Here is a 15,978-nt window from a genome sequence, read left to right as displayed (position 1 = left end):
TTAGAAATAAGGTGGAGAAGAGTTTGGCGACAGACACAGTAGGAAAGGTGAAATAATATAAATACAAGTCTGTCAGAGGTTGAGAGGAACTTAAGTCACTTTGGTGATGGGGAAATGCTGAAATGGCATTTGGGTAGACAAAGGTGGGGGAATTTTCATGTTTCAGTGGAGACTTTATGGAGGAAATTTGATTCCAGAAGGGCTTTGAATAGCTGTGAACTGTTGACTATGAAGGGGGAGGAAGTTCTGGCAGACGGGAGAATGTGAGAAAGACTTTGGTGGTTTATGAGATGAGGAGGAGGCACTGTTGAGTAGGTTAGTTTGAGAGGAACTAGAAATCAATCAATCAATTGTATTTATTGAGCGCTTACTGTGTGCAGAGCACTGTACTAAGCGCTTGGGAAGTACAAGTTGGCAACATGTAGAGACAGCCCCTACCCAACAGTGGGCTCACTGGAGAGTTCCTAATGACTGCCAGTATTCTAATGGCTCCTTCTCTTTTTCCATTCAAGCACATACCTAGCTCCTTTATCCTACATAACCTTTTTCTGGATCTCCAGAGCACATTCAAATAAGTAACTCAGTAAATACCATTGATTGAGTGATTGACTGGGGTGTAGTGGGAGAAGAGAATCGATGATTGTACAGGAGAAAGCAGATTGAGTACCTCCAAGTCAGTGGTCAGGAGTTTCTGCCTGATGCAGAGAGAGGAATAGACAACCATTTTAGGTTATTTTGATTTGTGTAGAGAAAAATGATCCATGGAGCAGATGAAGCATGGACTAGAGATGGGAAGTTGAAGGAATGAATTAATAAATTAATATGTTGCCAATTTGTACTTCCCAAGCACTTAGTACAGTGCTCTGCACATAGTAAGCGCTCAATAAATACGATTGATGATGATGATGATGGGAGAGACTGCAGTTCGCAAGTTGGCTTGTGACAGATGTCCAAAGCAGAGTGGAGGCCATTAGAGAACAGACTGATCCAGGGAAATTATCTACAGGAAGACCTGACAGAATGTGGCAACACTCTGAACATGGGGGTTGAAAGGGTGGAAGGAGTCAAAGGAAAATCATACTGAGGCTGCGTGCTTGAGAGACTTGGAAAATGGCCGTGGTATCAATTATGATAAATTCGGGTGGAGGAGAGAAGCTTGATGTGCTGGCAGGGGGTCTGTGTAGAGATCAATCAGTCGTATTGAGCACTTACTATGTGCAGAGCACTGTACTGAGTGCTTGGGAGAGTACAGTACAACAGAAATAGCAGACACGTTCCCTGCCCATAATGAGCTTATAGTCTAGAAGTGGAGATGTTATGGAGGCAAGAGTGAGTGGAAAATTTTAGGTAATACAGGAGGTCATGGCCAGCAGATCGATTTGGAATTCAACCACATAGATGTTGTTCATTCAGTTGTATGTATTGAGTGCTTAGTGCAGAGCACTGTACTAAGGACTTAGGAGAGTACAACACAACAATAAACCGACACGTTCCCTGCCCACAACGAGCTTACAGCCTAGAGGGGAAGACAGACATTAATATAAATCTGTGAGCTCATCATGCAGTGAGATTGTCACTCTTTATTGTTGTATTGTACTTTCCCAGCTGCTTTGTACAGTGATCTGCACATAGGAAGTGCTTAATAAATACAGTTGAATGAATGAATTAATAAATTACAGATAGGTACATAAGTGTTGTGGGCCTGGAACAGCAGATGAACAATTGTTGAGGGTTATCCACAGTTAGGCGGGGCGGGGTGGGAGTTAGAGGAAGAACTGGCAAAAGAAAAAGGGAAGAATTGACTGAGAGGTAAGAGGAGAACCAGAAGAAAACTGCTGCTGTAAAACCAAGATTAGATAGTATTTCTTGAAGGGAATGGCCCTCAGGGTTGAAGGCAGTTGGGTGGTCAAGAAGGATTAGTACCCAGTAGAGTCCATCACATTTGGCAAGGAGCAGATTGATGCTGGAGTGAAGGGGGCAGAAACTGGATTTTAGAGGATTAAAAAGAAGGGAGTTGGAGAAGTAGTGGAGACAGAAACTGTATACGACCCATTCGAGAAGTTTGGACAGAAATCGGGGAAGGAAATGAGGCAACAGCTGTATGATGTGGTGGGATTCAGAGAAGTCCTACTTGGATTGTGAGCCACCATGTGGGACAGGGATGGTGTCCCACCTGATTAACTTGTTTCCACCCTGGCACTTAGAACAGTGCTTTTCTAAGCTACCAATGTGCTCCTAATTAAAATATAACAGTAAGCCCTTAACAAATACTGTATTTTTTCCTTTTTTTTTTTTTTAGGATGAGAGATATGGGTGTTTTTGAATGGAAAGGAGAAGAGAAGGAGACATCGGAGTATAAGAAGTTATTAGGAACTCCCAGGGAGAGAGAGGAAAGAAACAAGTAGCAGATTTTGGGCAGCATAATTCCCCGCACACACACACATACCCCCTTCCCTTCCTTTCCATTTCCAACATTCTTCTTTTTTTCATTTTTAACACATATAATAGGAGACAGGCCAAATATTGCTCAGTGGTTGGTTCTTCTGGTACTAGGCCTGCACAGAGTCTGGGTTTACTTGGGATCACTGTCCTGATCATTGAAAGGGTAGGTGAGTTTTGTGGAGTTTGTGCAACCTCAACTTTGTGCCTGTATTTAGCAGGACTGCTGATATTGGAAGGAATGTAGAAGGAAAAAAACTGGACTATACGGGTGCATGAAAGGGGAGATAATTTGAAGAAATAATAATAATAATGGCATTTATTAAACGCTTACTACGTGCAAAGCACTGTTCTAAGCACTGGAGAGGTTACAGGGTGATCAGGTTGTCCCATGTGGGGCTCACGGTCTTAATCCCCATTTTCCAGGTGAGGTAACTGAGGCACAGCGAAGTTAAGTGACTTGCCCAAAGTCACACAGCTGACAAGTGGCAGAGCCGGGATTTGAACCCATGACCTCTGACTCCAAAGCCCATGCTTTTTCCACTGAGGCAGAAAGAGGAAGGAGGAAAAGAAACTTTCCTTGGGGTATCAAGGTAAGACAGAAGAGAATGGAATCTTTTAAAGAAAAGTTGTCTTGGCAGCTAATTGTGTCAGTAATACACATTCAAAATATGTTCTATGTCAAATTTCTGCAGGGCCAAGTCTTCCTCAGTCACTGCACCATATTCATAGACTTCCAGCTTTGCGGTATTCCCTGCCTTTTAGAGCTTACATTCTTTGGCACTGAGCAACTTCTCTCATCTCTCATCCTTTGTGGCTTCTACTTCCTGTCCAGCACATCCGTTTAGCAATTTGGAATAGAAATTTATACTGTATATGCAGTGGCATCTTCACTTTCAATTAGAATCGCCTTTCATTCTTCCTTATTTTGGCTTTTTTAAATGTATCTAGCATCTTGGTTTTTAGACTTTTGAAGATTTTTCCGTTTCAATTGTTCAATTTGTTTCTTTTTCAGCTAATAAAACATTGGCAAATTGTCCATTAGATTGCATTATGGACAGCACAGAGGATAAGAATGACAGTGACAGCGATGGGCTTTTCCTTAGAATGGGTCTCAATGACAACAAAGCTGGAATGGAAGGTTTAGATAAAGAGAAAATTAACAAAATCATACTGGAAGCCTCCAAGGTATTGTTTTTGTTTCCATTTTCATTAAAGCCTTAGCCGTATTTTAAAACCTATCCATCTTACTCTTTTTATATAAAAGAATCAACAGATTTTGAATTCATAGTCTAAGCCATTGTTCCTAAGAAAGTTAAAAGGAGAAAGTGAATTGTTTGTGAAAGTTATTGTCTCCCCAGGAATGTGGTATTTTTATTCTGTTTTCTTTTTTATGGAACTGGGTTTAGAATTGCTTTTACTGGGGTAAATCAAATTGCTGGACTCTCTATGAATTAATATATGCTATGCTGCTTGTCTTTAAAATAAGAATTACAAGGCCCCTATAGTTCCGTTACATAGAACTAAAATCATTTCTTTCCTAAAAGTTGGAAAAAATATTTCAAATAATATTAATTTCAGTTTGCCAGGCCAGATTGCTGAACTTCATCACTTCTCTGGTATGGATTAACAGCTCTACAGTGTAATTAATCCATACTGACTGAATCGCAGTGGGAGGTTTCAACAGTCGTTAGCCATAACACTGTAGATGAAAGGGGTAGGAGGAAAGAACCAACTGGTTTGGCCCCGTTCATCCTACAGCAGTATCATGCCAGAGATTAGAAGCAAAACTGAAAGGGGAATTTTGTCTCTAATCCATAGCATATCTTTTGCTTAGGTAGTCCCCCTGGTTGGATCAGGCTCTTGGCTGTTAGTAGCTCCACCCTAAAGTAGTGGAGAGTTGGCAAATGTGTAGGTGTCTTATGTGTAAAGAATTCCACTTCCTATTCCCCATCTGTGAAACAAGTCATATTTCTGTAAATAGTGTTGTGTAGACACGTATAAGAACGGAGTCGTGGCATATATATTTGGTCGAGAAGCAGCATAGTCTGGCGGTGAGAGGACAGAACTGGGAGTCGGGAGATGACAGACAGGGAACATATGTAATTCCCAGCTGTGACCTCTCTCCCAACGCTTAGTATGGGGCTCTGCACCCAGCAAGCGCTTAATAAATGCTATTATTACTACTACTACCTGGGTTCTAATCGTACTCCAACATTTACATGGCATGTGACCTTGGGAATGCCACTTAACTTTTCTGTACCTTGGTGTTCTTCTCCATAAAATGGGATTAAATGTCTGATTTCTCTCCCCCTTAGAATCTGAGCCTCCTGTGAAACAGCGATTGTATCCAATCTGATTCTCCTGTATCTAGCCCAGGGTTTAGCACATAGTAACAAATACTATTATTAGTAACAGTATTGTAATGCTACTAATAATAACACCAATAATAATACTGGTAAGAAAAGATTTTTCCAATTAAGCAAATTATGTGGAGCAAAATTGATAATTAATTTGTGAGTTGATTTATAGCTTGAGAGATCATCATCAATAGTACTTGATAGATTTCAAGGCAATTAAAATGACAATTAATGTAAAATATTTTGCTCATACTCTTCTGGATAGGGATCTAGGTTTTATGAAAATGAGCTCAAAAGAGAAAAGCAAGTCAATCAACGAATTGAAAATATGATGCAACAAAAAGATCAAATTTCCAGCCAGCAGTTGAAGAAAGCACAATTACAGGTATAAATCCTTGTTTTTTTTTAACGAGATGGGGGAACAATGGCTTATGAGAATATGCTTTTATTTTCCAATCTTTAATAACTTCTATTTTATTGAAGGCACAAAGGAAGAAGAAAACATTTGTTACTTTCCCATAGGGACTCTTTCACCATCTCAATTCCCTCCTCCCCCTCACCTTCTTCTTCCCAGCTATATCCTGTAAGTTTCCCCCTTTGCTTAAAATATAACCCTTTCTACCTGCCTCTTGGATCCCTCCTCCTTTCACTTTTAAAAATATGAATTATGAAATAAATAAATAAATAAATGGGGAATTAGTGGTTGTTAGCTGGGTGAATATCATTAAACTGATGAGTTTTCTGGCATCTTTTAAAAGTGGTAAGGCTGGGAACGCATCATGTGTTGACTAACAGGTAGTTCCAGTTCAAGGAGAAATGGGAGGGAGCTAAGAGAACAGTAGACAGAGTAGAGCCAAAAACAAGAGTTATATAGGCTATCTGAGAGATAGAAATTGTTTCTGGGGGAATTAGTCCTCATTTCTTTTATAAAAACTTGTAAATATCAGACTTCAGTGTGCATGAAAATAAACAGAAAATTGAGCAACAACATTTTAGTGTATAGACTGCTAATATGAAGTCAAAAATGATAAATTATTGCTGAAAGGGAGCTAAGAGAACAGTAGACAGTAGAGCCAAAAACAAGAGTTATATAGGCTATCTGAGAGATAGAAATTGTTTCTGGGGGAATTAGTCCTTATTTCTTTTATAAAAACTTGTAAATATCAGACTTCAGTGTGCATGAAAATAAACACAGAAAATTGAGCAACAACATATAGGTGTATAGACTGCTAAAATGAAGTCAAAAAATGATAGATTAATGCTGAAAGGGAGCTAAGAGAACAGTAGACAGAGTAGAGCCAAAAACAAGAGTTATATAGGCTATCTGAAAGATAGAAATTGTTTCTGGGGGAATTAGTCCTTATTTCTTTTATAAAAACTTGTAAATATCAGACTTCAGTGTGCATGAAAATAAACACAGAAAATTGAGCAACAACATATAAGTGTATAGACTGCTAATATGAAGTCAAAAAATGATAAATTATTGCTGAAGCAATTGAAATTACACTAAAATGAAATATTAAAGATAAATCTACAGTACATATTGCTATTAGAAAACTGTCTTATATTATTCTCTGACAGTAAAACCTAATTAACTGAAACCCTTCTAATCTAGAATTCATGATTTTTCAGAAGTAGTCCCTATCCTGTTATTCTGTGTTTAACCTTCTCTTAAAGCTGTCAAAGAAAGCCAGGTTTTGGAATAGAAAAGGAAGTTTTTGATAACCCAGTGATAAAACAGAAGCTTCAGGGTACTCATATGAAGGGATGCTTGGAGCACTTTGGAAATCCAGCAGATCACAGACTAATTTAAAGTGAAAGTCAGAAAATGGATTGAATAGATGAAACACTCGAAGGTAAGGCTAAGACGACAGACAGGGGAATACACCCCCATTTATTGCCCCAAAGCAATGTTTTATTAGAAACACTTTGAAAAATTTGAATTTTCTTTGATTCAGACTAATTGGTCTGAATCTGTTAGTCATGTTTATTGAATGAATACTTTGTAAAGAGCACTGTGCTGCGTGCCTGGGAGAGGACAATAAGACTTAGTAGAAATGAACCCTGCCCTTAAGGAGTTTAGAATTAAACAGATTGGTGAGACTGCCATAATGGTTTGGGGAGGTGGGGAGGGGATATGGGTGGGGTGTGTGCTTGGATATCTTGTTTTTCTTGTAGAAAAAAAGAATATAACAATTGAACAATAGGGCCTAGCTCTTGGAGGCTATTGAAAAGTTAGTGCCAGGTAAGGTGAGAAGAGAGATAAATAGCAGTGAGAGTTTCGGTTGAAGACACTTTCCTAGCTGGTGTTTTAAAGCTTTTGCTAGGCATATTTGTATAAACAGATGTAGGAAGAGTTCAGGCAAGGGTGAAAAAGTGATTAAAGGCTGTAAAGGAATGGAATGTATGGGTCAAGAAGGGAGGTGATTTTTAGAGAGAGTTTCCTTTTGGCAAAAGTTGTGCTCATTTATAGCATGTTATTTAACACAGCAGGGGAACGGACTACAAAAGGAATGTTCGAGATATGGGATATGTGAAGTAGGATTTTTTCCTATTGCAAAAAGTATAGCCTTAATTACCCATTTCCTTTCCGAAAGATGATTCAATAATAGGGATTTTCAGGTGTTCCCACCCTTCCCCTTAGCTGATCTGTCATGTATTTTCTGGAATACTTCTTGTAAGTGGAAAGACATTGCTCACTGATTTGGCTGCTATTTTGAAAATCTCAATGGGAGTGAGGGGGGAAACTTAAAGGAGGTGGGGTAGGGGGGGTTACTTGATTGTCAGGCGGAGTCACCAGAGACAGTCGACATGTACATTTTACTTCCAGTGGAAATGGAATAAGTTTATTCCATATGTGGAACCCCTTTGACTCAGTAATACATTAATGTAACTGTATTACTCATCTTCAAATGACAAACACGTCAACACAACAGACTTGGAATGTGTGTACTTCCAGTGGAAGTGGAATCCAGTGGAATAAGTTTATTCCATATGTGGAACCCCTTTGACTCAGTAATACATTAATGTAACTGTATTACTCATCTTCAAATGACAAACACGGCAACGCAACAGACTTGGAATGTGTGTAGTATGGTTGGGACTGGATCCTCTATTCATTCACCTCTTCAGAAACCTGTACACCCATTTCCCCATTAGTGACCTCCTCTTCCAATTCCAATGACTATTGTACATAAATATGTATATACTCCAAATATGTATATATAGTACTTATAGAAAATTGACTGAGTACACAAGTCTGGGTACTTTGGGTAAAAATAGGGTATTCCATCTTGGTTCAGGAACCAGTCCCATATTTAGGACATTGCCCCTGGGTGAAAATTGGTTCTGGCGCGCAACTCCAGAAACAAATGCTCGGCACACAGTAAGCACTCAATAAATATGATTGAATAAATCCAATATCTGCGTGTATTCCGATCCAGAGTGAGTTCTCTTTTTTCCACAATCCCATGAACAGTGATGTGTCTCTGGTACTGCACCAGGCTCTCTCTTGCTGTATTGTTAATGCAACCACAGGATATTCTTGTATTCATCTGCTTGGAAGTGGTAGTAGAGTCCACCACCGGTGATGTCATTACTGTGGTTTTTATTTTGGGGTTAGCAACTTTGTTTTAAATGGCATTACTCAAGGTAAGGATTTCTAATTTACATCACTGTGTGTTCTCTGAGTTGCAAATTGAAAAAATACCAGGGACACAGAGCTGTTGTCCGCATTTTCAGAGGGGATAGAGTGGTGGCAACTGCCAAGTTGTGCCCTAGGCCTAATTCAATTCTTGAGTGACATCACCCTCAAACCCTAAGGATCTCTTCTGCACCTAGCTCCGAGGCCCTAAAATGCCCCCATGTAGTGGCTTGGCATTATTGAAGTATTGCTGTCCTAGCATGTTGTTGATTTTATTGTTTTCATTGTTTAGACAGAAGTATCTGTGATAAGTTGAGCTGTGAACAAATGTGGTTGTTGGGTTTTCAGGGTATGTCGATATAATATGGGAATGAGGGGAGAGAGCTGGAGAGCAATAGTTAGACCAATCTTAAAAGAAAAAGAAAATGCTGTAATGTATATATACAGATAGATTCTATAGTCAGTTGTTTCACTTCTTTTCACCAGACTTTCCAATAGTTATGTCAGTAAATGGCTCTGAGTAACAAAGTCTGAAGAAAGATATTACTGATGAGGGCCATAATTTTGTTTTTATTAAAATTCTTAATTTCTCAGCACATCATGTATATCCCAGTGCTTAGAACAGTGCTTTGTACATAGTAAGCGCTTAACAAATACCATCATTAGTATTATCTCTGTAGTGTTTTGGGCCTCTGAGCCTATGTTAAGGTAGGTGGGTAGTTTTTCTTATATCCCTTGCTTCTGGAGATAGAAAACAAGTGACAGCCAACGTCCCACATGAATCTCTAGAAGTTGTACCAAATTGCAAATTCTTTAAACCATAATATTGTATGGTGCTCAGTTTACATTATTTTACTTTTTGTAATTATTTTCTGAGATTTGGTTTTTTATATTTAACCATTTTAGTTCTTGCCAAAGCATTTCATCACTGGCAGGGAATGTGCCTACTAGCTCAGTTTTGGACTCTCCCAAGTGCTTAGGATAGTGCTCTGTACACTGGAAGCACTCAATTATTATTATCATTACTATAATACAATTATAATAATTGTACTTATTGAGCGCTTACTGTGTGCAGAGCACTGTACTAAGCAGTTGGGACTGTACACTATAACATCGACACATACCCTGCCCACAACAAGCTCACAATCTAGAGTACATAAATATAAATAAATAACTATTGATTGTCAAGGTCTACAGTTTGATAGTCATTACTTATGCAAAAAAGTCTTCCCTTGTGATAAATTGTATGTTTCTAGTTTACGCAGGGAATCTAAATACTTGAGCCCATAAGTGATGGGTTTCCAATGCTCTATTTTGCCCCCATGCCACATTTGGAAAGTGGGTTTCGTAGTGAATCTCACGTATTCACTGAAGTGTCAGGTTCTGCACTAAGCCATGTCAGAATGATGAAGCTTTCTGTATCTAGATGAAAAAAAATCTGCATTTATTTAAAACTTCAAATAACTTTTTCTCGCTTTGACCATTTTTCTACATTTGGATTATAGCCCAGTTTTAACTTTACAATTACTCCCTTCTAAGCAGAACTGTAGTGTCATCCTTAAATGCCAGCCTCCTCCGGGCACTCTTGTCAAATGGAATACAGATGGAAAGCTCCCAGAAAGAGGGCATTAATTTTAGTCCTTTTAAAATTAAAATCACCATCCATCTAGGAAACGTATTCCAGGCTAATATAAAAACTTTTTTTGCGGGGGGGGGGGGGAATTCTATTGTTTTTAGTGTTGTAAAAACAATTTCCGTACTGGGAAACAGTTCTGTGGTTTCTACATATACAATATACTCTTCTGCATAAACATCAGACTTCAAAGAGTCTTTCAATTTTTTTTATTTCTTTTGATAAGCTGTGTTGATATTTTAAATTATTTAAATTTTAATGAGTCAGGTGGGAGTTATATGATTTTATTTTGTCTGTCATGAAGGCCTCAGTCAACATGTGCTACTTAGGGAGTTTGTAGAACAGTCAAATGCTGTACTGTTATCTGGATGTTTGGGGAAATTATGTGATGAAGTGTGAAAGATGAAAACTTTGATGAAAAATGTTTTAAAACAACTGTTTAATATTTCTAATGAACAGTGTTTTTAACAAAACATTCTACACATAATAATAATAATAATAATTACTATATTTGTTACGCTTACTATGTACAAGGCATTGTCCTGAGCGCTGGGGTGGGTACAAGCAGATTGGTTGGACACAGTCCCTGTCCCACATAGGGCTCACAATCTTATTCCCCATTTTACAGCTGAGGTAACTGAGGCACAGAGAAGTGAAGTGACTGACTTGCTTAAGGTCACACAGCAGGCAAGTGGTGAAGCTGGGATTAGAACTCATGACCCTCTGACTCTCAAGCCTGTGCTCTATCTATTATCAATCAACCAATCGTATTTATTGAGCGCTTACTGTGTGCAGAGCACTGTACTAAGCACTTGGGAAGGACAGTTGAGCTGCACTTCTAGATAGGTGCCCCTTCATAATCAACCCAAATGTTAACAGCTGTCCCTAAGTGTGCATTTGCTCAACTTTAACACAAGTGGTATTACCAACCCTGCTTAACTGGCCTAGAGGTGAAAGAACATGGGCTTGAGAATCAGGGGACCTGGGTTCTAATCCTGACTCCTCCACTTGCTTGCTGTATGACCTTTGGTAAGTCACTTCTCTTTTCCTCAATTTCCTCATCTGTAAAATGGGGATTGAGTGCCTCCAACCTAATTAGACTGGGGTCTCCTTGTGGGACAGGAACTGGGTCTCTCCTAATTAACTTGTGTCTATTCCAGTGTTTAGAACTGTGCTGACAGATTCATTCATTGATTCATTCAATCCTATTGAGGGCTTACTGTGTGCAGACACTGTACTAAGCGCTTGGGAGAGTACAATATAACAATAAACAGATACATTCTGTGCCCACAATGTGTTTATAGTCTAGAGGGACGTATAATAAGTGCCTAGTAAATAATAATAATAATAACTTCAGTGCTACTTCTCTTTACCCTCAGCTGTGGTACAAAGTAGCTTTTTAATAATAATGATAATAACAGCAACAATAATAATAGTATTTGTTAAGCACTTACTCTGTGCCAAGCACTGTTCTAAGTGCTGGGGTAAATACAAGGTAGTCAGATTGTCCCACGTGGGGCTCACAGTCTCAATCCCCATTTTACAGATGAGGTAACTCAGGCACAGATAAGTTAAATGACTTGCCCAAGGTCACACTGCAGACAGGTGGGGAAACTGGGATTGGAACCCACAACCTCTGACTCCCAAGCCTGTGCTCTTGCCACTAGGCCGTGCTGCTCCTCTAAAAAATAAGTTAAGCACTTACTATGTGCCAAGCTGTTCTAAGCATGAGGGTAGGTACAAGATAGTCAAGTTGTCCCACGTGGGGCTCACAGTCTTAATCCCCATTTTACAGATGAGGTAACTGAGGCCCAGAGAAATTAAGTGACTTGCCCAAAGTCACCCAGCTGATAAGTGGCAGATCTGGGATTCTAACCCACAACCTCTGACTCCCAAGCCTGTGCTCTTTCCACTAAGTTATGCTGCTTCTTGCATATGTGGTCTGCACTACTTAAATAATGAAATAATTTAATGCTAGTTTCTCTTTTCGGGTTTATTAACTTCCCGACCAACTGGATCTGGCTGCTTGGAGGAGTACAGCATAGCTCTGTTTCCTTAAGTAGAATCATTAAGATATAAGATGGGTGAAAACATTTCTTTTAGGTGACCATAATTGAGAAAGGATGACTAGCTTCTCTCCCAACCAAATTTTGGTTGATTTTTCGCTCGATCTATTTAAAATCTCTGAACTGGATGGCTTATGGATGCCTGACAGCAGACTCTACCTCTTTTGACAGAATTATGGCAGACCTGTTGCTATTTTATTTTAGCACTCCATATCCTATGGTGGATCTGAGATCAGTTATCTATGGTGAAGTAGTGAATTGATTTTTTTGTCTTGCTTTGAAGAAAAAATAATCAGTTTCATTGGACCCCCACGAAGGTCAGGACTGATTCTTACTTATGTCAGGTATTCATTTGAGAAGCAGCATGGCTCAGCCTGTGGAAAGAGCACGGGCTTTGGAGTCAGAGGTCATGGGTTCAAATCTTGGCTCCGCCGATTGTCAGCTGTGTGACTTTGGGTAAGTCACTTAACTTCTCTGGGCCTCAGTTACCTCATCTGTAAAATGGGGATGAAAACTGTGAGCCCCCTGTGGGACAACCTGATCACCTTGTAACCTCCCCAGTGCTTAGAACAGTGCTCTGCACGTAGTAAGTGCTTAATAAATGCCATTATCATTATTATTATTATTATTCATTTCCTAGGAGAATACAACCCAGTTGTAAATCATCCTTGATTCCAAGAATCCAGTGAGGCCAGATCAGTTCTAGTTCTACGTGAGGCAATAGAATTCTCTGCTTTTTTAGTTTTCATTTTCTCCATTTGTCCCTATCTTCTATGTTGTTTTAATGTTTGTACTGTTTTATCTCTCCTCAGGTGTTTGTCGCTAGTACCTTCTCCCCACCTTATTCTCAGATTCTGAGCCCTTTGGGGGCCAGGGACCATGTCTAATTCTCACCCTTGTATTCTTTCCCAGCATTTGCTTAGCCAGTATAATTACAGCCCTTTGGGGATTCAGGCCAATGCCCTTGTAGATCAGAGAACATCCCAATTGCACCTGAATTTCTTGGCCCAGAACTGACCCAGTTTTCCCAGGGCTCTTGGGACCAGAGACAACCCAGAGTGCATCCAGACCCACATGGGAAACTCAAGCCCAGACCAGCTCTAACCCAAATCTCCAACCTTGGGAATACAACGAGTCAGTGATTTATTCATTTCAGTGCGTCTCTTCCATATTATTCATCATCTTTAGGCTCCCTCTCTTTCCGTTAGCTTTATTGATGCGGGAAGGGCGTGTTATTATTACCTCTAGACTGTAAGCTTATGGTAGGCGGGGGAACGTATGTACCAACTCCGTTGCACTGTACTCTCCCAAGTCCTTAGTACAGTGCCCTGAACCCTGTAAGCACTCAAACACCGTTCTTTCAAAGCACTTTTCCCAAGCTTAGGAAGTTAGTGACCAGTTGGAAAATGTTGTGGAATTCTTTCAAGTACCCTCTTCAAATTCCCCTTGCTTCCAGAAGAATGGAGGTTGCATGGCCAGCAGTACTGCAGTTTAGGAGTCGAGTTGATAGAGTTGAGATGCTGTTCTGTTCCTTCCTGTTCAATGTCTTTCCTTCTGATCCCTTCCATAAAGACTTCATCATCATCAGTCGTATTTATTGAGCGCTTACCGTGTGCAGAGCACTGTACTAAGCGCTTGGGAAGTACAAGTTGGCAACATATAGAGACAGTCCCTACCCAACAGTGGGCTCACAGTCTAAAAGGGGGAGACTTGAACCCAGTATACCAGCCCTTTTCTTGGCTGCTGCCCCTGCACCTCCACTTAACATCAGCATTTCCCGAGATGGTGAAATTAGTGCCTAGGCATACTAAATGAGGCATTAGTACAGTGCTAAGCGCTTAGTACAGTGCTCTGCACACAGTAAGCACTCAACAAATACGATTGATTGATTGATTTCATCACCAGCAGTTGTGCATGTTACCGGTGGTGAAAACTGTGGAGGCATCCTTTAGAGACATCAGATTTCCTAGCTGGTCGATCGTCACTTTGATTGAACTAACTACATCAAAGCCAACTCCAAAACAAACAGCTCTGTTCCCTACCCACCTACTTCATTTGGAAAGCTATGTTGAATCATCCTGTTTTTCTTTTTGGTGCCAAAACTAAGGTTTGGCCAGAGCACAAGGTAAAATGATCTGTGTTCTATTTCCTTCAGAGAATAAAGTGCTGTAAGTGCTGTTCGAGAAACAAGAGCGGCTTCTTCGATACGTCTTTGGGTGTATAGAGAATATTTTCCCTCTGCCTTTTGAATGTGTATTTTATAAACATAATTTTTTTCGTTTTTATGTAATTAGCAAAAAGTCTGTCCAGTGTTTCTCAACAAAGTATTTGTTTAAAGTGAGTTCCTTTTTTAAGGTGGACAAACTTGCCAAGGATTTGGACCAAAGCCGGGATCTTTGCTCTACTATAGTTCACATTGACATGGATGCTTTCTATGCAGCTGTAGAAATGAGAGATAATCCAGAACTAAGGGATAAACCTATCGCAGTGGGATCAATGAGTATGCTGGTAAGTAGTAATACTAGTAATAATGGCACCGGTAAAGTGCTCACTAGTGACACGTTCCCTGCCTACAAGGAGCTTGCAGTGTAGAGGAGGAGACAGACATAAAAGTACTTAAAATCAGAGTGATCGAATAATTGAACGTACAATTAAATAAACATGCAGTGCTGAGGATCGGGGTACATTACAAATTATTAGAGATGGCATAAGGTGGGCACACTAATCAGTGGTATTTTCTGAGTGCTTACTGTATGCACAGCACCGTGCTTGGGAAAGTACAACAGGGTTGGTAGTCATGATCCTTGACCACTAGAAGCTTAGAGTCTACCGGGGTAGAAAGACATTAAAATAAATTATAGAAAAGGGAAATAGTAGAGAATAAGAAATTTACATAAGTACTGTGGGTGTAGGGTGAATATCAAAGTGCTGAAGGGGTAAAAGGGTCACTATTGGTGCAGAGAGGGGGGGCTAAGGGGAGGCCAAATAGGGGAAAATAAAAGGCTTAGCCTGGGACCGCCTTTTGGAGGAGATGTGATTTTAGGATGGTTTTGAAGGTGAAGAGAAGGGTGGATTATCACAAATGAAGGGGGAAGGAGTTCCAAGCCTGAGGGAGAACTTGGGCAGGAGGTTGGAGGGGGGATACAGAGAGTAGATTAGAGTGATAGGATTAGATTGCAGTAGTAGAACAGCAAAGTTTGGGTAGGAGAGAGAAAGCCTATTGAGTGCCATAAAGCTGATGGCATAGAGTTTTTCTTTGATATAGCAGTGGGTGAGCAACCTTTGGAGCAGTGGAGCAGTGGAGAGATATGGATTAAATGGTCTTTGAGTCCATACTTACTGAAGTCTCAGTTTTCCCACAGGCAAGTCCCTTAACCTCTCTGCACCTCTCTTTTTCTCATCTTCAAGATGCGATTAATAATATGTGCACCTCACTACCATTCAAGAATATTTCAAAGGCCAAAAATTAGCTAAATAACGTGAAAGCCCTTTGGAAATAATTACATTAATCAAATAGGTTTGTTGCCTTCAATAGTCTACCACTGACAGTGTTTCAGAGTCTTTGAAAGAAAACCTCCCTCCCACAGCATCCCAGCATAGTTACGCAGGGAACGAGCCAACACGACAAGGGGTCCAAGCCAGCGCATTTTGGAGGATGCAGGTTTACACGGCCTTCCCAAATTGTTATACTGGCCAATGGTCCCAGAAAGCAGAGTGGAGACAACATCCCACACTCCGCCCTGGGTCCGCTTCCAAAAGTGGGTCTCCTTGTCTCCCACATCACTTCTTGGGTGTTCCTGGCAAAAATTTGTAGAGGGTGTGGTGTGATGTCATCTT

General features: G+C 40.1%; 1 protein-coding gene across 2 annotated transcripts in view; it reads left to right on the top strand.

Annotated features, from left to right (window-relative positions):
* The first annotated feature begins 2,938 nt into the window (after window positions 1-2,938).
* Window positions 2,939-15,978, top strand: part of POLK (DNA polymerase kappa) — a 43,444-nt gene continuing 30,404 nt past the window's right edge. For both annotated transcript variants that reach the window (XM_038765762.1, XM_038765761.1), the window contains exons 1-4: window positions 2,939-3,032; window positions 3,455-3,627; window positions 5,065-5,184; window positions 14,497-14,649. In XM_038765762.1, coding sequence (XP_038621690.1) covers window positions 3,493-3,627; window positions 5,065-5,184; window positions 14,497-14,649 — 408 coding nt within the window. In that variant the 5' untranslated portion in view covers window positions 2,939-3,032; window positions 3,455-3,492. The remainder of the gene's footprint in view (window positions 3,033-3,454; window positions 3,628-5,064; window positions 5,185-14,496; window positions 14,650-15,978) is intronic.

The sequence above is a fragment of the Tachyglossus aculeatus genome, chromosome 23, assembly GCF_015852505.1.
Source record: "Tachyglossus aculeatus isolate mTacAcu1 chromosome 23, mTacAcu1.pri, whole genome shotgun sequence".
Taxonomy (NCBI): Eukaryota; Metazoa; Chordata; class Mammalia; order Monotremata; family Tachyglossidae; genus Tachyglossus; species Tachyglossus aculeatus.
This window is presented reverse-complemented; position numbering and strand designations above follow the sequence as displayed.